Here is a 21,747-nt window from a genome sequence, read left to right on the forward strand (position 1 = left end):
CTGTCTCTACTAAAAATACAAAAATTAGCCGGGCGTGGTAACGTGCAACTATTATAATCCCAGCTACTTGGGAGGCTGAGACAGGAGAATCACTTGAACCCAGGAGGCGGAGGTTGCAATGAGCCAAGATCACACCAGTGCACTCCAGCCTGGGCGACAGAGCAAGACTCTGTCTCAAAAAAAAAAAAAAATAGCTTCCTCCCTGAATTCCCACCTCCAGGCTCCATCCAGCTCTACCCCAGCTGCCGCTGCTGCTGGCCCATTCCCCTCCACCTGCTGTCATCCCTTCTTGCCACTCAGAAGCCCACTGGCCTCCCACACACAGCCTCACCTCCCTCCTGGCTTCTCCTCCATCCCCCCCGCCCCTCAGGCTGCATGCTCCATGCCCTTCCACTTTGGTGCCTTTACTTGTGGCACTTCCTCTGCCTGGAAGGCCTGTCGTCTGTGTCCAGAACCCTGGACCCAGTCCCCTGCAAGCCCGAGCCCCTCCACAGTACAGAGTGGGTGGTGGTTCAGGGCGTGGAACCGAAGAGCATGACCTTGAGTGAGTTTCTCCGCCTTTCTGAACAACAGCCCTCCATACCTCAGAGTTCCTATGAGGCATACATAAGAGAAGTGGGTAATGGTAGGGACAGTGGCTGGGCCGAGTTATCCCTCCTTTCCCTTTAAGAAGTCTTCCTTGAGCAGTGTCTCAGTTTAAAAGGTTTCTCTCTCCTTTCAACACTACAGCACAGAACTTTCCTGATTCTCAGCTATACACACACACTCAGAGGAGCCGTAGTTACACACTCATGGTATATTATTTTACGTGGCTTATGGGAATTTCAAAGATTTTAAAACTTTGTTACTATAAGATTTTTGTGTGTGTGTGTGAGCAAGGTTCATAATGACCACAAGCTTGAGCAATTGGTCAGGCAGTAGGAACAGTTATTTTTAGGGTAAATCTAAATCTTACTCATCATGGGTCCTCCCTAGAGGCCCTGAAGCAGTTTCTAGCATTTTTCTTCCCTCCCTCCCTCCCTCCCTCCTTTCCTTCCTTCCTTCCTTTCTTCCTTCTTCCTTCTTTTCTAAGACAAGGTCTTGCTCTGTCATTCAGACTGGAGTATAGTGATGCAATCTCAGCTCACTGCAGCCTCCAACGCCTGGATCACTCAGATAATCCTCTCACCTCAGTCTCCAGAGTAGCTGGGAATACAGGCGCATGCCACCATTCCCAGCTAATTTGTTTGTAGGGATGAGGTCTCACTATGTTGCCCAGGCTGGTCTTGAACTCCTGTCCTCAACTGATCTTCCCGCTTGAGTCTCCTAAGGTACTGGGATTACAGGCATGAACCACCGCATCCAGCCCCATTTCTAGCATTTCCAACTACCTGGTGTGGTCCTCTTCCTCACAGCCCATATTCCTTACAGGCCCTCCCAAACCCCCTGGAACTTAACCATGTCCAGGTCAGCATCTTACAGATTTGGGTTTCTTGTCCTTCTGCGTGTTTATATGCCTCATAAATCCTTTCTGACTGCAGGCAACCTTGATGGGCTCTGGAAGTATGGAGAGTTTGCCCAGGGGTCTGTCTGCAGCCAGAATTTTGCCATTGTTATGGTGCCAGGGGAAGAACATGGTTTAAACGGCTATAATGCACTTGAGGAAATGTACAGGGAAGACAGTGCTTGGGACAGTTCTGTCACTGAGGACTAAGGTCCAGGGAAGGATGTGTTAGGAGGAAGCTGTAAGCACTGCGTCTCCATAGGAGAGAAGTACTGCTTCATGGAGAGGTTTAGGGGAATGAACTTTTCACTTCTTACTTGCATCTTTTTTTCTTCCTTTTTTTTGAGACAGGGTTTTTGCTCTGTTGCCCAGGCTGGAATGCAGTGGGGGCGATCATGGCTCACTGCAACCTCTGCCTGCTGGGCTTAAGCGATCCTCCCACCTCAACCTCCCTAGTAGCTGGGACTACAGTTGTGCACCACCACACCTGGCTAATTTTTGTATTTTTTGTAGAGATGGGGTTTCACCATGTTGTCCAGGCTGAGCTCAAAATCCTGGCCTCAAGCAAGCCTCCCACCTCAGCCTCCCAAAGTGCTGGCCAGAGATTCCTTCCTGGCTGCTGTCACCCTCACCCTGCAGAGCCAACGACTGTGCTCAGGAGAGCCCCAAATCATGTGCTGTAGGGGAAGCATCGCATGTCATTCTTGTCCTCCCAGAGGACCCCATCTGATGAGGAAAGGACCCTGTAATTAGTTTCCTGGGGCTGTCAACAAATTCCCAGTAATTGGGTGGCTGCATTCTCTCACTTTCTTGTAAGGTAGGGCAATGCTTTCTTTGAAAGCTCTAGGGAAGGATCCTTTTTTTTTTTTTTTTTTTTTTTTTGAGAGTCTCGCTCTGTCACCCAGGCTGCTGGAGTGCAATGGCGTGATTACTGCTTACTGCACCCTCAACCTCCTGGGCTTAAGCAATCCACCTGTCTCAACCTCCCTAATAGCTGGGACTACAGGCACGCACCACCACACCCAGCTAATTTTTGTATTTTTTAGTAGAGACACGGTTTCGCTGTGTTGGCCAGGCTGGTCGTGAACTCCTGACCTCAGGTGATCCTCCCGCCTCTGCCTCTCAAAGTGCTGGGATTACAGGTGTGAGTCACTGTGCCCGGCTGGGAAGGATCCTTTCTAGCTTCTCGTGGCCGCTGGCTGTCCTTGGCATTCCTTGGCTTGTAGACGCATCACTCGTCTCTGTCTCATTTCACGCAGCATCCTCCCTGCGTGTCTCTGGATCCCTACATCTTCTTCGAGGATCACCAGTCATATTACATTCCGTAACATGACCCTACTCCAATGTGACCTCATCTTAACTAATTACATCTGAAAATGCCCTATTTGTAAATAAGATCATATTCATAGGTACGGGGTGGGGGGGTTTGGGCGTGATCATATATTTTTGTGGGGCGGGGGTATACCATTCAACTTACAACAGAGGTTATACTGTTTAAAAATCAAGTCTGGTCAGGAGAAGAAAATACATAAGGAGACATGAATTTAAGAACATATTCATTAGCTGGGCGTGGTGGTGGGCGCCTGTCATCCCAGCTACTCGGGAGGCTGAGGCGGTAGAATCGCTTGAACTCGGGAGGCAGAGGTTGCAGTGAGCCGAGATAACGCCACTGCACTCCAGCCTGGTGACAGAGCGAGACTACGTCTCAAAAAAAAAAAAAAAAAAAAAAAAGAACATATCTGAGAATTTAGAAAAACAGCAGCTGGATGTGGCAGGGTGCAGCTATAGTCCCAGCTACCTGAGAGGCTAAGGTAGTAGGATCACTGGAATCCAGGCGTTCAAGTCCCGCCAGCCTGAGCAACATAGCAAGACAGTGAGACCCTATCTCTTTTGAAAAAAAAAAAAAATAGCTGGCCAGGTGCTGTGGCTTACGCCTGTAATCCCAGCACTTTGTGAGGCCGAGGCAGGTGGATCACTTGAGGTCAGGAGTTCGAGACCAGGATGGTCAACATAGCGAAACCCTTTCTCTACTAAAAATATAAAAATTAGCCAGGCATGGTGGCATACGCCTGTAGTCCCAGCTACTCGGGAGGCTGAGGCAGGAGAATCGCTTGAACCCAGGAGGCGGAGTTTGCAGTGAGCCGAGATCATGCCACTGCACTCCAGCCTGGGAGACAGAGTGAGACTGTGTCTAAACAGAAAAAAAAAAAAAAAAAAAGTTTTTATTTCCAAAGGATAGATTCCTAGGAGTGAGATTACTGGGTCAAAGTTTTTTTTTTTTTTAACGTTTCATTATAGAAAAGTTCAAACATATACAAATATGAAGACTAGTCCAAGAAGCCCTGGTATAGCCCCAGCATCAACAAGGAACTTGTGGCCAAACATATATCCTATGGACAAGTGGTCAGCATTTTCTGCCAAGAGCCAGTTAGTAAATATTTTAGGCTTTGCAAGCCTCATGGTCTCCATCGCAACCATTCAACTCTGCCTTTGTAATGCAGAAGCAGCCTCAGCTGATATTAAATGAATAAGTAAATGCATGAGAGTGGGTGAATTCTAATAAGATTTCTTTTCTTTCTTTTTTTTTTTTTTGTGGTTGTTGTTGTTGAGAGGGAGTCTCGCTCTCTCACCCAGGCTGGAGTACAATTGTGGAATCTCGGCTCACTGCAACCTCCGCCTCCCAGGTTCAAGGAATTCTCCTGCCTCAGCCTCCCGAGTAGCAAGTAGCTGGGATTACAGGCGCCCGTCACCACGCCCAGCTAATTTTTGTATTTTTAGTAGAGACGGAGTTTCACCATGTTGGCCAGGCTGGTCTCAAACTCCTGACCTCAGGTGATCCACCCACCTCGGCCTCCCAAAGTGCTGGGATTACAGGCATGAGCCACCGTGCCCGGCCATAAGCTTTATTTTCAAAACCAGGTGTTAGTCTGGTCTGGTTGTGGCTTGTAACTGTAGTTTGCTGATCCGTGGGTCTGTACCATCAACCACCAGACTTTTTATTCTCCAGATTATTTGAAGTAAAGCTTAGACATTGTATCATCTTGCCAGTAAATATTTCAGAATGAACCTGTTTAAAAAAAAAAAAAAACTCTTTAAAAATTAACCACAACATATTTATCACACCTAAAATTTTAAAGGTAATTCCTGGCTGGGGACAGTGGCTCATGCCTGTAATCCCAGTGTTTTTGGAGGCTGAGGTGGGAGGATCACTTGAAGCCAGGAGTTTGAGACCAGCCTGGGCAACATAGTGAGACCCCGTCTCTACCAAAAATAAAGAAAATAACTGAGCATGGTGTCATGCGCCAGTAATCCCAGCTACTCAGGAGGCTGAGGCAGGAGGATCGCTAGAGCCCAGGAGTTGGAGGCTGCGGTGAGCCATGATTGTGCCACTGCACACCAGCTTAGGGGACAGAACAAGACCCTGTCTCAGGACGAAAAATAATAATAATAATAATAAAAGCTAGAGGTTTTTCAGCCCATTTGCAGAATTTTCCAGGAGATACATTCAAGAAAACCAAGATGTAGAGAAGTCTATATATGACAATCTAATTTTTGTAGAACAATGGCAAAATGAACCTCTTCAGTATGTAGGTATTTATGTGTATGTGTGGGTGTATGTATGTGATACATAACAGGTTTTTAACATGGGTTATAGGGATAGAATGACATCAAAACAGAAAAAGGAAAAAATCTGTACCTAAGAAAACAGCCTACATGATATAATCCCTTTTCTGTGTTTGTGCAAATGGTACTCCTATGTATATGCACTTTGCAAAATTAAAAAGAGTTATGATTTGGCTGGGCACAGTGGCTCATGCCTGTAATCTCAGCACTTTGGGAGGCAGAGGTGGGAGGATCACTTGAGGTCAGAAGTTCGAGACCAGCCTGGCCAACATGGCGAAACCCCGTCTGTACTAAAAATACAAAAATTAGTTGGGCATGGTAGTGCACACCTGTAATCCCAGCTACTCGGGAGGCTGAGGCAGGAGAATTGCTTTGACAAGGGAGGCAGGGTTTGCAGTGAGCCACGATCACACCACTGCACTCTGGCCTGGGCGACAGAGTAAGACTCCATCTCAAAAGAGAAAAAAACAAGGCCTGTAATCCCAGAACTTTGGGGCGGGCGGATCACCTGAGGTCAGGATTTCGAGACCAGCCTGGCCAAGCAACATGGTGAAACCCCGTCTCTACTAAAAATACAAAAATTAGCCGGGTGTGATGGCAGGCGCCTGTAGGCCCAGCTACTCGGGATGCTGAGGCAGGAGAATCGCTTGAACCCGGGAGGCAGAGGTTGCAGTGAGCCGAGATCGGGCCACTGCACTCCAGCCTGGGTGACAGAGCGAGACTCCTCAAAAAAAAAAAAAAAAAAAAGTTAACGATTTTAAAAACGATTGAGAGGGAATGTTTAATGTCCCTTGATGTCATTAAGGAAGTACAAGGGAATTTGCTTAGAAGTTGGAAAATGCTCAAGAGTGTAGGAAAACAAAGACTTAGTGACCACTGCCGGTGCTGGCCAGCCGGAGAAGGCTCCGTGGAAGGTTTGGAGGGGAGAGAGGGGCAGCTGGATGCTCTTGGGCCATGGTCGCTCGCTGATCTCTGCGCCTCTTCCTCCTGCTCCGGGAGAAATAATGTTTCCCTGGGGGATGAAAAGCATCTCTTTGGGCGGGCTTTAATTGCCATGTTGTTGTGCCAAGGGAGTGAGTGGCAGGCGGGAGCAGCAGCTGGGCACAGCCAATGCCAGGCAGTGGTGCCCACTCCCTTAGGACGGCCCAGCCAGCTGGCTCCTGGGAGCGCTGCCCACCTCTGCCCCCAGCTGGGTGCCTGCAGAGGAACCGACCACCCGTGGGGCTGGGGGAGGATGGCTGGAGGAGGAGAAAGGGGCGGGCATCTGGGAGGGTCTCAGCCACTCTCAGAGGCTTATTCATCTCATCCTCCTTTCCCCTCCCCCCTTCTTGTTTTTCAGACTGTCAGCATCAATAAGGCCATTAATACCCAGGAAGTGGCTGTAAAGGAAAAACACGCCAGAAATATCCTTTTGGATGGTGCTTGGAAGACCGACCCCAAGGGAGGTCAACTCATGGGGACTGAGGTCAGGGCCAGGCTCCCTTGCTCAGCTCCACGAAGGGGCAACCCTGCATAGGCTAGGTCCCTGCAGCTTCTGATGACGGCAACTTCTCAGAGAGCACTGGCTGCAGAGACCACAGACTTTCAGGGTGGCAGACACCAAAGAGGCTGTGAAGCCCAGGCCTTTCAACTTGCCAAAGATCCTGCTCCTTTCCTTGAGGACTTAAGCACTCCTTTTTTTCTTTTTCCAAACAGGGTCTTGCCGTGTTGCCCAGGCTGGAGTGCAATGGCGTGATCATAGCTCACTGCAGCCTCCAACTCCTGGGTTCACGCAATCCTCTCATCTCAGCCTCCCGAGTAGCTGGAACTACAGGTGTGCACCACTATGCCTGGCTAATTTATTTTATGTTTTTTAGAGTTGGGGTATTGCTCATTGCCCAAGCTGGTCTCAAGCTCCTGGCCTCAAGCAATCCTCCCTCCTCAACCTCCCAAAGTGCTGGGATTACAGGGGAGAGCCACTGCACCTGGCCAACTCAAGCTTTGTAGAGCCTCAAAGTCACTTGAAAGTTACTTTCCTTTGAGAGACCTCCTGGGGGTCAGGAGGGATCTTCACCTATTATCAAAGCCCTCCAGGTCCTTTCTTTGCCTTTACAGGGACACAGGGACCACTCCCCTGGGGGTTGCATAATCAATAATCATCTCCTTTTCTGAGTATGAAAGCAAAAAAAAAAAAAGAAAAAGAGAGTATTTTTTTTTTTTTACTTTTTTGAGATAGAGCCCCACTCTGTTGCCCAGGCTGAAGGGCAGTGGCATGTTCTCGGCTCACTGCAACCTCTGCCTCCTGGATTCAAGCGATTCTTGTGCCTCAGCTTCCCAAGTAGCTGGGATGACAGGCGTGTGCCACCACACCTGTAATTTTTTGTAATTTTAATAGGGCCGGGGTTTCGCCATGTTGGCCAGGCTGGCCTTGAACGCCTGGCCTCAGCCTCCTGAAGTGCTGGGATTACAAGCATGAGCCACCACGCCTGGCCGAAAAAAAGAAAGTCTTAGCTTCAGAGGTTGGTTGGCCTTAAACTGAGGCAGGGGCTCTCTACCTTCGTGAACAGGTTCAACCTATGCCAGAGGGAAGAAGACAAGAGCCTTGAAGTGGATTAGGGAATGGGTGACTTGAAAGCCCTCTATAAGCCCACCACACACAGGAGCAGCCTGTGGCTTTGTAGAGAGGTGCAGGACCATGCTGGCTGATGAATCCCTAGGAATCTGCCTAGGGAGTTGCAGAATCCAGGAGCTGGAGAGCTTAATCCCCAAAGGCTGAAGGAGAGAGGCTGCCAGCGGGGTGGCTAAGCTTTTAACTCTCTGTGTGCTGGGCCAGAGCAAGGTGGAGTTCCGGGCAAGCAGAGTTGGGACTTTTTTTACTTATTTATTTTTTTGAGACAGAAGGCTGGAGTGCAATGGTGTGATCTCAGCTCACTGCAACCTCCGCCTTCCAGGCTCAAGAGATCCACCTGCCTCAACCTCCCAAGTAGCTGGGACCACAGGTGTGTATCACTACCCCTGGCTAATTTTTGTATTTTTAGTAGAGACGGGGTTTTGCCCTGTTGCTCAGGCTGGTTTCAAACTCCTGAGCTCAAGCAATCCTCCTGCCTTGGCCTCCCAAAGTGCTGGAATTACAGGCATGAGCCACCGCGCCCAACCTCGGAGGCCACGCCCAGCCTCAGAGGCTGGACTTCTGTCTGCAGTGGGAAGCTTCTCCTCACCTGGGCTCTTGGTTACTGTGTCACAGCCAGGCAGGCCAGAGCAGCTTGTCCCGAAGCCTTCTAGCCTCAACCCCTAGAGACGATCCTCCAGGTTAGATAGCCAGAGAAGCCCAGCATTGCTTAGTGTGATATATGAACTGCACTGCTGTTTGCTAGAGGGAAAGCAGTTTGCCTTTAGTGGGAAGATGCTTTGGCTGGAATTAGGATGGGGGCTGCAGAACCTCTCTGGGGTAGCCCAGAAGTCCAGCCCTACGCGAGACTAGCTAGATCTTGCTCTTTTTTTTCCCCGGAAAGACACAGGCCCCTTGCTTTCCTGCATCACGTTTGGTACCCTTGCGATGATTCAAAGCAAACCAAGAAAAGCCTTTATTTTAAATGGCCCAGTGGATTTTCTCAGAGGAAATGACTCAGCCCTGACCCTTACCTACGAATAATTTGTGATCACTCTGATAAAAGATATGAGTAAGGGAGAGACAGTTATCATGGGGCAGTGTGCTGTTCAGGACAAGACATGGGCACAGAAAGGCCAGGCCTGCAACGGCAGGGTCACGTCACATGCTGCCGGGAGGCTCCCTGGGAGGAGGGAAGGGGCCCTGCAAGGAGATTCTGACATTCCGCCACTGGAACTCTCGGGCTCACTCTGGGACCTTGAGCGGGGCCTCCATGAGTCTTAGGTCACTTTCTGTCTGATCAAAGGTTGGACAAAAAAGATTTCAGGCCAGGTGTGGTGGCTCATACCTATAATCCCAGCACTTTGGAAGGTGGAGACGGGTGGATGACCTGAGGTGAGGAGTTCGAGACCAGCCTGGCCAACACGGTGAAACCCTGTCCTACTAAAAAAACAAAAATTAGCCAGGCGTGGTGGTGGGCACCTGTAATCCCAGCTACTTGGGAGGCTGTGGCAGAAGAATCGCTTGAACCTGGGAGGCAGAGGTTGCAGTGAGCCAAGATCGCACCACTGTACTCCAGCCTGGGCAACAAGAGCAAAACTCTGTTTCAAAAAGAAGAAGATTTCAAAGATTTAACAGTCCAGCTCTAACATTCTATGAGTCTCTGATTCATAATTTCTAAATGGTGAATAAATGTTGAAAAATCAACTCCATACAGTAGGGTTTGAAATGCCTAATTAAAGATATCCCAAACCTTTTTTTTTTTTTTTGAGGTAGGGTCATGTACTGTCACCCAGGCTGGAGTGTAGTGACACAATCAGTTGGAGGCTCACTGCAGCCTCCAACTTTTAAGCTCAAGTGATCCTCCCGCCTCAGCCTCCTGAGTAGCTGGGACTATAGGCACATGCCATCATGCCTGGCTAATTTTTTATAGACATGGGGTCTCACTGTGGCCCAGGCTGGTCTTGAACTCCTAGCTAGGCTCAAGCAGTCCTCCCACTGGGCCTCCCAAAGTGCTGAGATTACAGGCGTGAGCCACCACGCCCAGCGCATTTATCTATTATCGGGTCTTTTATCAGCTGCCTTAGATACAAACTGAATAAGCATTAGGAAGTCTGACTTCAGAAATGCTGCTTACACATTTATCACAGATGCCTAAATGGTGAACAGGTTGGCCCGCCACCTTGGTATTCACTCCTGGAGGGCTGGGGACTGAGTCTTATTTTTCGTATTTTCTTTTTTTTCTCCCTGAATGGATTTTACAGTCTTTGACACATACTTGGGGCATAAAAATGCTTATAATGTGAAAGAATGCCAGAAAGGTCTCCTTGCACATTTCAAAGTCAGGGTGCCTGAGCCGGGTGCGGTGGTTCGCACCCGTAATCCCAGCACTTTGGGAGGCCCAGGCAGGAGGATCACATAGCCCAGGAATTCAAGACCAGCCTGGGCAACATAGTGAGACCCATCTCTACAAAAAATAAAAAATTAGCTAAGTGTGTTGGTGCATGCCTGTAGTCCCAGCTACTTGGGAGGCTGAGCAGGGAGGATCACTTGAGCCCAGAAGTTGGAGGCTGCAGTGAGCTATGATTGCACCAATGCACTCCCGACTGGGCAACAGAAGGAGACTCTGTTTCTAAAAAATAAATTAATTAACAAAATTAATTTAAATTTAATAAAATAAAGCCAAGGTCCCCAGCTAGCTCTGCACTCAGCTTCAGTTTGGGAGGCTGCTCTCAGGAAAAGTAAGCACTGTCCACTGGGAGAAGGGAGTGCGGGGAGGCTGGGGGTTGCTGGTCTCTCCTCACTGCTTCCTTGCAGTCTGCAGGGGCTGTGCTTTAAGCGGAACCAAAAATTATTTCAGAAATCACTCCTACACCAAGGCCAGGTGCGGTGGCTCACACCTGTAATCCCAGAACTTTGGGAGGCCAAGGGGGTGGATCTCTTGAGGCCAGGAGTTCGAGACCAGCCTGAGCAACATGGTGAAACCCCGTCTCTACTAAAAAAACAAAAATTAGCCGGGCATGGTGGCGGGTGCCTGTGATCCCAGCTACTTGGGAGGCTGAGGCACGAGAATCGCTTGAACCTGGGAGGTGGAGGTTGCAGTGAGCCAAGATTGTGCCACTGCACTCCAGCCTGGGCGACAGAGCGAGACTCTGTCTAAAAAAAAAAAATAGAAAGAATGAACGAACGAAAGAGAGAGAGAGGGAAGGAAGGAAGGAAGGGAGAGAGAGAAAGAAAGAAAGAAAAAGAAAGAAGGAAGGAAGGAAGGAAGGAAGGAAGGAAGGAAAGAAAGAAAGGAAAGAAAGAAAAAAGGAAGGAAAGAAAGAAAGACTCCTACACCAAAAGCTGATTTTAGCTTCCAGACCCAAACATCTGTTTAAGCCCACCCCTCTCTAAATGAAAATGTCATCGAGGAAAGGAGCTTTATGGTATCTTCCAGTTCAGAAGCAAAATAACACATGCTCCGGGTGAGTCATTTAGTTTCCTACCTGAGGCGAGTCTTTCTGCCCTAAATGACAGTGCACTTGCGACCTGAGCCTTGCTGAGTAAAGCCTAAAGTTCTGGGCGCAGAGTTGTCCTAACAGCTGACAGTGCCCAGTTACTGGGTCTGTGAATCTTGTTGAAGCACACAATTACAAAAGTGGAAATTCTCTCCTCACTCCAAAAAGAGCTCACTAATGACAGAGATCTGGAATAGCCGAACTTAAAATCATGTGAGGCCAGAGGGACATTTATTTATATTTGAGATGGAGTCTCGTTCTGTCACCCAGGCTGCAGTGCAGTGGTGCAATCTCAGCTCACTGCAATCTCCACCTCCCAGGTTCAAGCGATTCTCCTGCCTCAGCCTCCCAAGTAGCTGAGATTACAGGCATGCACCGCCACGCCCGGCTAATTTTTGTACTTTTAGTAGAGAGAAGGTTTCACTATGTTGGCCAGGCTGGTCTTGATCTCCTGACTTCGTGATCCACCCGCCTTGGCCTCCCAAAGTGCTGGGATTACAGCTGTGAGCCACCATGCCCGACCCTGATGGACATTTATTACATGCAAACTGACAACTATCTGCAGAGGGTGGGTGTGTTTAGAATTAGGCCTGGGGAGAAGCGGTTCCAGGATTCCATATATGGGGAATTCAAGGTGTGGAGAGATTGAAGGTGCCCCTGAATGGGGCCAGTCAGGTTTATGGAAGAAGTGGGGTGTTCAGGTTTATGGAAAGGGCTTTTGTTGTTGTGGAGACGGAGTTTCGCTCATTGCCCAGGCTGGAGTGCAATGGCGTGATCTCAGCTCACTGCAATCTCTGCCTCCCAGGTTCAAACAATTCTCCTGCCTCAGCCTCCCGAGTAGCTGGGATTACAGGCATGCGCCGCCACCCCACTGGGCTAATTTTGTATTTTTAGTAGAGATGGAGTTTCACCGTATTGGTCAGGCTGTTCTCGAACTCTGACCTCAGGTGATCCGCCCGCCTCAGCCTCCCAAAGTGCTGGGATTAGAGGTGTGAGCCACCGCGCTCCACCCTGAGGGACATTTATTACATGCAAACTGACGACTATCTGCAGGGGGTGGGTGTGTTTGGAATTAGGCCTGGGGAGAAGCCGTTCCAGGATTCCATATATGGGGAATTTAAGGTGTGGAGAGATTGAAGGTGCCCCTGAATGGGGCCAGGCAGGTTTATGGAAGAAGTGGGGTGTTGAGGTTTACAGAAAGGGCATTTTAGACAAAGATTGCTGCTGTTAAGGCAAGCACAAGGCTGGCTAAATGGAAAGGGGCCGGAGGTGCTGCCTGGAGGAGGAGCCAAGGGGTCAAGGTGCAGGATTCCCTGCAGGGACCAAGGTCCTTGACGAGGAGCAGAAGCACACCCTCACTTTTTTTTTTTTTTTTTTTTCGAGGCGGAGTCTTGCTCTGTCGCCCAGGCTGGAGTGCAGTGGCGTGATCCTGGCTCACTGCAACCTCCACCTCCCGGGTACAAGCAATTCTCTTGCCTCAGCCTCCTGAGTAGCTGGGATTACAGGCGCCCACTACCACGCCCAGCTAATTTTGTATTTTTAGTAGAGATGGAGTTTCGCCGTGTTGGTCAGGCTGATCTTAAACTCCTGACCTCAGGTGATCCACCCACCTCGGCCCCCCAAAGTGCTGGGATTATAGGCGTGAGTCTCTGCGCCTGGCTTGCACACCCTCACTTTTAATAATGCATAAGAAAGAACCTGAGGAAGCCCTCAAATGTTGTTTAAAAGTTAGGTGTCATAAGGCCAGACACAGTGGTTCATGCCTGTAACCCCAGCACTTTGCGAGGCCAAGAGGGGAGGATCACTTGAGGCCAGGAGCTTGAGACCAGCCTGGGCAACATAGCAAGATCTCATCTCTACCAAAAATTTAAAAATTAGTTGGGCATAGTGGTGCATGCCTGTAGCCCCAGCTACTTGGGAGGCTGAGGTAGGAGGATTGCCTGAGCCCAGGAGTTCGAGGTTGCAGTGAGCTATGATCACACCACTGCACTCCAGTCTGGGTGACAGAGCAAGACCCTATCTCAACCACCACAACAAATAGCTGTAGTTATTCCCGAAGGACCCATTATCAACTCAGCATTTTCATAGAAAGGGCAACCCAGTACCACCGTGGCCTACAGGGTATTTGTGCAAATTAGAAAAAGACACACCTCTCTCTGAAGACACTTGCATCTCAGGAAATTGTCTACTCAAGTGGATTTTATTAGAACAAGTATTCCCATCTGCTCTAAAACTCCCAGAAGGAATGTACAGTTCTATGGTGTCTTAGCTCTGAGCGGTGCTCCCTCCAAGGCACTGCCAACCATGACTTGCACAACTGCTCGGTCCCCTGCAGTGTCTGGGTGCAGGCTCAGTCCCCTGCAGTGGCTGGGTGCAACCTCTATCCCCTGCAGTGGCTGAGTGCAGGCTCAGTCCCCTGCAGTGGCTGGGTGCAGGCTCCATCCCCTGCGGTGGCTGGGTGCAGGCTCGGTCCCCTGCGGTGGCTGGGTGCAGGCTCGGTCCCCTGCAGTGGCTAGGTGCAGGCTGGATCCCAGGAGGCAGAGCCCAGCCGTTGTTCTCCATAACCCCCCCTCACCGTGCATACTGGGCACCCACCATGAGAAAGGGGCACAGACCTTCTGGTCTGTTGTCAACCGCCTGCCTCTGTCTAGCAACGCAGTGCTCTGCTGGAAGTTCTGCCATGTGTTCCACAAACTCCTCCGAGACGGACACCCGAATGTGAGTTCCTGGGGCTGTGGGGTGGCAAGGAGCCAGGGATCCTTGTGGGGAAAGTGACTGCCTGGGCCACAGAGGCTGCTGTCCTCTCCCACACTGCCCCCTTCTCCTGGCCTTTGGGTTCTCCATTAGAGGTGGGTGAGCCTCCCTCCCATCAGCCTGTCCCCCCACCCCCAGGTTCACCTCTGCCTCTCTCCATCCTCCTTCCCTTTGTCTTTCCTTCCTTCTCCATTCTCTCACGGGCTGTTCTTTTGCCCCTGCAGGTCCTGAAGGACTCTCTGAGATACAGAAATGAATTGAGTGACATGAGCAGGATGTGGGTGAGTTTGGAGATGTACCCAGGAGCCACCTGCTCCTCCTCTCCTTCCTCAGAGGCCGCAGAGCAAGGACTGGAGGATGAAATAAATTCATCTCCTTCAGCTTGTTGAGGATTTCTCCCATGAGTGCCAGAGAGGGACTAAGGATGCCCCCAAAGAGTACCGTGATATCCATAGTCTTGCCTGGGGTCCCTGGACACTTCAGGAAATTTCCAGGGCCTGGGAGCTTCTCCTGCCAATGGCAACTCATGTCACAAAGCTGTCCAAGAGTTGGGATCCCTCAGCGGTAGCCACACGGCCATGGTTCCTGCTTTTTTTTTTTTTTTCGGTAGAGATGGGGGTCTCGCTATGCTGCCCAGGCTGGTCTTGAACTCCTGGCCTCAAGTGATCCTCCCACCTCAGCCTTCCAAAGTGCTGGGATCACACACATGAGCCACTGTGCCCAGCCCACAGTTCCTACTTCTCTTCTCCTTCCACTGGTCCCGTTGGAGTCATAGTGCATTGAGAATTAGAATTAGCATATCCAGTTCTTAATGCCAGAGCTTCTTCTTTCCTGTTTAGAGATTCTCAGTGCTTTAGGATGAGGGAGGAGGTAGGTGCAATATCACAGTCAATGGAAAAGAGCGTTTCTATACACGAACCACAATCACCCCAGATTCTGATGTCTGTGGGTGTGTATATGGAGAGGGGTAATCTGCATTTTGAAGAATCTCCCTTGGCCAGGCGCAGTGGCTCACGCCTGTAATCCTAGCACTTTGGGAGGCCGAGGTAGGCAGATCACCTGAGGTCAGGAGTTCGAGACCAACCTGGCCAACATGGTGAAACCCGGGCTCTACTAAAAATACAAAAATTAGCCGGGTGTGGTGGCATGTGCCTGTAATCCCAGTTACTCAGGAGGCTGAGGCAGGAGAATCGCTTGAACCTGGGAGTCGGAGGTTGTGGTGAGCCAAGATTGGGCCACTGCACTCCAGCCTGGGTGACAGAGTGAGACTCTGTCTCAAAAAAAAAAAAATCTCCCTGGTTGATTCTGATATGTTCTTTTGCCTCTACCAGTTGAGAACTACTACTTTAGCCTTTTTGCACAGTCTTACCTGTATCTGTCTGCACCTATAAAATGTTGGCAACTATGTAGTCCTATCTACCTATCATAGGTGAGGAAACACAGGCCCAGAAAGGGAAGCAGCTTGTCCTAAAGTCACAAAATTAGGTACCAGAACAAAGTTGAGAGTTGTCCTCAGATTTCCCAACTGTGTGCTAGAAAACGTTCCCTGTAACATGTAAAGCTTAGGTCTTTTTCCTTTTTGTTAGAATTTGCCTGGTATATATTTCTCCATCTTTTTACTTTAAGCATTCCTATATTTGTATGTTTTAGAAATAACACTTATAAATAACATTTGGTTGGATTTTGTGTGGTTTGTGGTTGTTGTTTTTTTATCCAGGATGGTAGTCTTTGTCTTTTAACTGGGCATTTAGTCTATTTACATTTATTATGCTACATGGTATGTTTAGATTTATGTCTCCCATTTTATTCTATGCTTTCTATTTGTCCCATCTGTTCTACTTCTATTTCTCTCCTTTCTTGCCTTCTTTTGGATTGGGTGGGTATTTTTTCTCATTCTGTTTTTTCCTCATTACTATTTGGGAGTTTAAAAAACAAATCTACTTTTTTTGTTTTTGGCATGTTCTCTAATAATTACAAAATGCTTGTTTTATCTAGGTCTACCTTTCGTATCTTTGTTTCCTGTATAACACAAAGACTTTAGCAATATTTTAGTTCCATTCAGTCCCTCAATTTATCTGTTAGCATAACCATGTATTTTGGTTTTGGTTATGTTTATCTTTAAATTCTGTAAGTTATTGTTTTATTTTCCTTGTTTTATTCTGTGCTCTCCATAGACCTTCCATCTGAGATCACTTTCTTTCTGCCTGAATTATTTCCTTTATAACTTCCATAATTGAGAGCCTACTGGTGGCTGACACCGTGTTTGCTTGTTTAACAATGTCGTTTTTGGCCGGGCGCAGTGGCTCATGCCTGTAATCCCAGCACTTTGGGAGGCCGAGGCGGGCGGATCACAAGGTCAGGAGATCAAGACCATCCTGGCTAACACGGTGAAACCCCCGTCTCTACTAAACAAAATACAGAAAATTAGCCGGGCCTGGTGGCGGGTGCCTGTAGTCCCAGCTACTCAGGAGGCTGAGGCAGAACGGCATGAATCCGGGAGGCAGAGTTCACAGTGAGCTGAGATCGCGCCACGGCACTCCAGCCTAGGTGACAGAGAGAGACTTCGTCTCAAAAAAAAAACAAAAAAAAGAATGTCGTTTTTTTTTTTTTTTTTCGGAGACAGAGTCTTGCTCTGTCGCCTAGGCCAGAGTGCACTGGCATAATCTCAGCTCACTGCAATCTCCACCGCCCAGGTTGAAGCGATTCTCCTGCCTCAGCCTCCCAAGTAGCTAGAATTACAGTGCCTACCACCACACCCAGCTAATGTTTATATTTTAGTGGAGACAGGGTTTTGCCATGTTGGCCAGGCTGGTCTCGATCTCCTGATCTCAAGTGATCTTCCTTCCTCGGCCTCCCAAAGTGTTGGGATTACAGGCATCAGCCATCGCGCCCAGCCCCTTCTCAGATTTTGGCTAGACCTGTGTCAGACTTTCTCATCCTACCCCTCATGTCTCTAAAACACTCTTTCAGTTTTTTCTACCTATTTGTCTTTGCTGTATTCTGGATAATTTTTTATCAGCTCTAGCCTTCAGTTTGCTTCCTCTCCAGTTGGGTCTGATGTGTTATTAAGCTTCTCCATAAGGTTTTCAATTTCATTTAGTACAGTTTTCTTTTCTTTTCTTCTTCTTCTTCTTTTTTTTTTTTTTTTTAGACAGAGTTTTGCTTTTGTTGCCCAGGCTGGAGGGCAATGGCACGATCTCTGCTCACTGCAACCTCCACCTCCCACGTTTAAGTGATTCTCCTGTCTCAGCTTCCCAAGTAGCTGGGATTACAGGCATGTCCACCACGCCCAGCTAATTTTGTATGTTTAGTAGAGATGGGGTTTCACCATGTTGGCTAGGCTGGTTTCGAACTCCTAACCTCAGGTGATCCAATGCCTCGGCCTCTCAAATTGCTAGGATTACAGGCATGAGCCACCACACCTGGCCCAATTAGTACAGTTTTCATTTCTTGAAGTTCTATTTTTTTTTTTTTTTCAAATCTGCTTGTTTTTTTGCGGGGGGAGGTTGTTGTTGTTGTTTGAGACAGGATTCTCACTGTGTCACCCAGGCTAGAGTGCAGTGGCGTGATCATGGCTTACTGCAGCCTCAACCTCCTGAACTCAGGTGATCCTTCCACCTCAGCCTCCCAAGTAGCTGGGAAAACAGGTGTGCACCACCAAACCCAGCTAATTTTTGTAGACACAGGGTTTTGCCATGTTACCAAGGGTGGTCTCGAACTCCTGGGCTTAAGCAATCTGTCACCTCAGCCTCCCAAAGCACTGGGATTACAGGCAGGAGGAGCCACTGTGTCTGGCCCTGCTTCTCCTCCTTTACAATTTATTATGCCCTGCATATATTTTGAAACAGTCTCTTATTTCTTTAGATCTATGAACCAAAGTCATTTCATATATATTTTGTAATTCTATTATTCAAAGTCTTTAGAGATTCGTTTCTGTCCTCCATCACTTTTGGTGCATTTTGCCCATGCTGTGTAGTTTTCTTTATGTTCGGTTATTTTCTACCTTAAGCTGCTCATCTTCCTTGGAATTTTATCTGTGGAGAATTCTTTGAAGACTGTAATGAAGGCACGTTCCTCCAGAGAGAATTGGCATTTGCTTCGATTGAGATCACTCGAAATTAAATTCTCAGCTTAAGGTTTTGTGAATGTAGGGCAGATTTTCCTTCCCCGATCACAGCAGTGGTTTCAGGCAGTAGAATTCTTTGTAGTCCTTAGGGAGGACTTCCTCAGTGCAGGAGTACAAGCGTTTGTTATTTTATTATTTATCTTTACTTCCCCTTACCAAGGAGGCAGTCTTTTGTGTGTGTGTTGGTGGTGGTGGCAGTGTTTTGAGACAGTTTCTTGCTCTGTCACCAAGGCTGGAGGTATGGTGACATGATCACAGCTCACTGGAGCCTCAACTTCCTGGGCTCAAGCGATCCTCCCACTTCAGCCTCCTGAATAGCTGAGACCACAGGTGCACACCACCATGCCCAGCTAATTTTTCAATTTTTTGTGGAGATGGGGTTTCGCTATGTTGGCCAGGCTGGTCTCAAACTCCTGAGCTCAAGCAATCCTCCCTCCTTAGCTTCCCAAAGTGCTGGGATTACAGGCATGAGCCACTCACTGCACCTGGCCAGACTCAACATTCTTAAGTAGGCAGCTTTGTCCAGAATTTATCAAACGAAGTCCTTATGTTTGCACAAAAGATTGTGCTGTAAGGAATGTTCATTGAAATGGTTTATGATAGCAAAAATTTCAACTAGTTTGAATTGGCTTCAACTCATTTGAGTTAGTTCAATAAATTATAATAATACTGGTCAGTCACTAAAAATAATGAAAGAAAGTTTAAGAAGTTGAATAAAATTGCAGCATATTAAGCAAGAAAAATAGATTGATTCTATTTTACATTTAGGAATAAAGGTAGATGGCTGGGTGTGGTGGCTCATGCCTGTAATCCCAGCACTTTGGGAGGCAGAGGCGGGCAGATCACCTGAGATCAGGAGTTTGAGACTAGTCTGGCCAACGTGGTGAAACCCCATCTCTACTAAAAACTACAAAAATTAGCTGGGCGTGGTGGCTCACACCTGTAGTGTAATCCCAGCTTTTGGGAGGCCAAGGCAGGCGGATCACTCAAGGCCAGGAGTTTGAGACCAGCCTGGGCAACATGGTGAAACCATATCTCTACTAAAAATACAAAAATTGACCAGGCATGGTGGCACATGCCTGTAATCCCAGCTACTCAGGAGGCTGAGGCAGGAGAATCACTTGAACCCAGGAGATGGAGGCTACAGTGAGCCGAGATCGTGCCACTGCACTCCAGCCTGGGCAACAGAGCTAGACCCCATCTCTAAATAAATAAAATAAAGGGGAGAAAAAAAAGAAGATAGATTCTTTACCAGAGAATTCCTGGCTGCAGATCTCTCGACTGTCACATTCTTGTTTTTGACTCTGTTTCCCCTCCTCTTCCTAAAAGGGCCACCTGAGTGAGGGGTATGGCCAGCTGTGCAGCATCTACCTGAAACTGCTAAGAACCAAGATGGAGTACCACACCAAAGTGAGTCTCTGCGGACAGTTCTGCCGCCACTGCCGCCTCCCCTGCTCCATCCCTTCAGCCCCTCCCTGGGCTCAGTTGTCAGCTCTTTCAGGTAATAGACAGCCCAGGGTTCTGAGGAAGTGTGCACATCATGTACCCCAGCTGTGCAAGAGGAAAGCCACCACCAGGCCCACGGGGCATGACGAGGGCTGGGATTTTGGCCCGTGTCTTCTGCACCCTTTGTTCCCCATTTTGCAGCTAGAAAGAACAACTGGCCAGGCACGGTGGCTTACGCCTATAATCCTAGCTCTTTGGGAGGCCCAGGCGGACAGATCACCTGAGGTCAGGGGTTCAATACTGGCCTGGCCAACATGGCAAAACCCCGTCTCTACTAAAAGTACAAAAATTACCCGTGGTGGTGATGCATGCCTGTAGTCCCAGCTACTCGGGAGGCTGAGGCAGGAGAATCGCTTGAACCTGAGACCAGGAGGCAGAGGTTGCAGTGAGCCAAAACCACACCACTGCACTCCAGCCTGGGAAACAAAATAAGACTCTCTCAAAAAAAAAAAAAAGAAAGGGTAACCCTAGCCACTAGATTGCCTTATGAAAATATTACAGAAGCATTGATTTTACTGTTAATAAAAACAATTCCTGTCTGGGCACTGTGGCTCATGCCTGTAATCTGAGCATTTTGGAAGATCAAGGCTGGAGGATCACTTAAGACCAGGAGTTTGAGACCAGCCTGGGCCATAGCAAGACCCTGTCTCTACAAAAAAATTACAATTAGCCAGAGGTGGTGGCGCATGCCTGTAGTCCCAGCTACTCAGGAGGCAAGAGGATCACTTGAGTTCAGGAGTTGAAGGCTGCTGTAAGCTATGATCATGCCACTGTACTCCAGCCTGAGTGACAGGGCAAAACTACTCCTACAATTTCTTTTTTTTTTTTTTTTTTTTTTGAGACAGAGTTTCGCTCTTGTTGCCTGGGCTGGAGTGCAATGGGGCAATCTCGGCTCACCAAAACCTCCGCCTCCCGGGTTCAAGCGATTCTCCTGCCTCAGTCTCCTGAGTAGCTGGGATTACAGACATGCATCACCATGTCTGGCTAATTTTGTATCTTTTTTTTAGTAGAGATGGGGTTTCTCCATGTTCATCAGGTTGGTCTCGAACTCCCAACCTCAGATGATCCACCTGCCTTGGCCTCTCAAAGTGCTGGGATTACAGGCATGAGCCACGGCACCAAGCAATTCCTACAATTTCTATAGCAAGCTCCCCTACAGACCTGTCTTTTAATCTTTTTATTTTATTTTTTTGAGATGGAGTCTCACTCTGTCACTCAGGCTGGAGTGCAGTGTGGCACGATCTCACCTCACTGCCACCTCTACCTCCTGGGTTCAAGCAATTCTCATGTCTCAGCCTCCCAAGTAGCTGGGACTACAGGCACGAGCCACCATGCCTGGCTAATTTTTGTATTTTTAGTAGAGACGGGATTTCGCCATGTTGGCCAGGCTGGAGGTGGATCACCTTAGCTCACTGCAGCCTCAAATTCCTGGGCTCAAGAGATTCTCCTGCCCCACCACAGATGCTCACCACCACACCTGGCTTAGATCCACTCTGGTGTGAGGCTGGGCAGGGTGGAAAACAGCATCTCAGTCACAGAGGCCTCGGCACCCGCCTGAGCCGCACCTTGGACTCTTCAGTACCCAATGGGGATCAGGCAATGACATGGGCCACTCTGCATTTTACGTTGCTTTTCCTGGGGGCAGTGCACAAAGTGGACTTGAAAGATCCAGGTGGCCAGTGAGGACAATGATGAGAGCCAGAATTAGGACAGTTGTCCATGGGACGGTCAAAGAAGCAGGGACTGCCTGAAGATTGGCAGGAAATGAGGCTGGGTGTGGTTTCTCGTGCCTATAATCCCAGCACTTTGGGAGGCCAAGGAGGGCGGATTGCTTAAGTCCAGGAGTTCAAGGCTGGGTAACATAGGAAGACCCTGTCTCTACAAAAAATTAAAAAATTAGCCGGGTGTGGTAGCGTGCAACTGTAGTCCCAGCTACTCGGGAGGCTGAGGTGGGAGGATGCCTTGAGACTGGGAGGTCAAGGATGCAGTGAGCTATGATCGCATCACTGCCCTCCTGCCTGGGCAACAGAGTGAGGCCCTGTTTCACAGAAAAAAAGAGAGAAGAAGGTGACACAATGGATAGTGTGAGGTGGGGGAGGCGAGCAGCTGCGGGGTGTGCCGGGCTCTGGCAACTGTGGGAGACAACCGGGGTCAGGCAGAGGGTTGG

General features: G+C 48.7%; 1 protein-coding gene across 3 annotated transcripts in view; it reads left to right on the forward strand.

The window, feature by feature from the left end:
• Positions 1–21,747, forward strand: part of HIP1 (huntingtin interacting protein 1) — a 208,226-nt gene that overhangs the window by 131,675 nt on the left and 54,804 nt on the right. For all 3 annotated transcript variants that reach the window (XM_024249726.3, XM_054560364.2, XM_054560363.2), the window contains exons 2-5: positions 6,447–6,510; positions 13,770–13,912; positions 14,173–14,229; positions 19,404–19,484. In XM_024249726.3, coding sequence (XP_024105494.2) covers positions 6,447–6,510; positions 13,770–13,912; positions 14,173–14,229; positions 19,404–19,484 — 345 coding nt within the window. The remainder of the gene's footprint in view (positions 1–6,446; positions 6,511–13,769; positions 13,913–14,172; positions 14,230–19,403; positions 19,485–21,747) is intronic.

This window comes from Pongo abelii, chromosome 6 (assembly GCF_028885655.2).
Source record: "Pongo abelii isolate AG06213 chromosome 6, NHGRI_mPonAbe1-v2.0_pri, whole genome shotgun sequence".
Lineage (NCBI taxonomy): Eukaryota > Metazoa > Chordata > Mammalia > Primates > Hominidae > Pongo > Pongo abelii.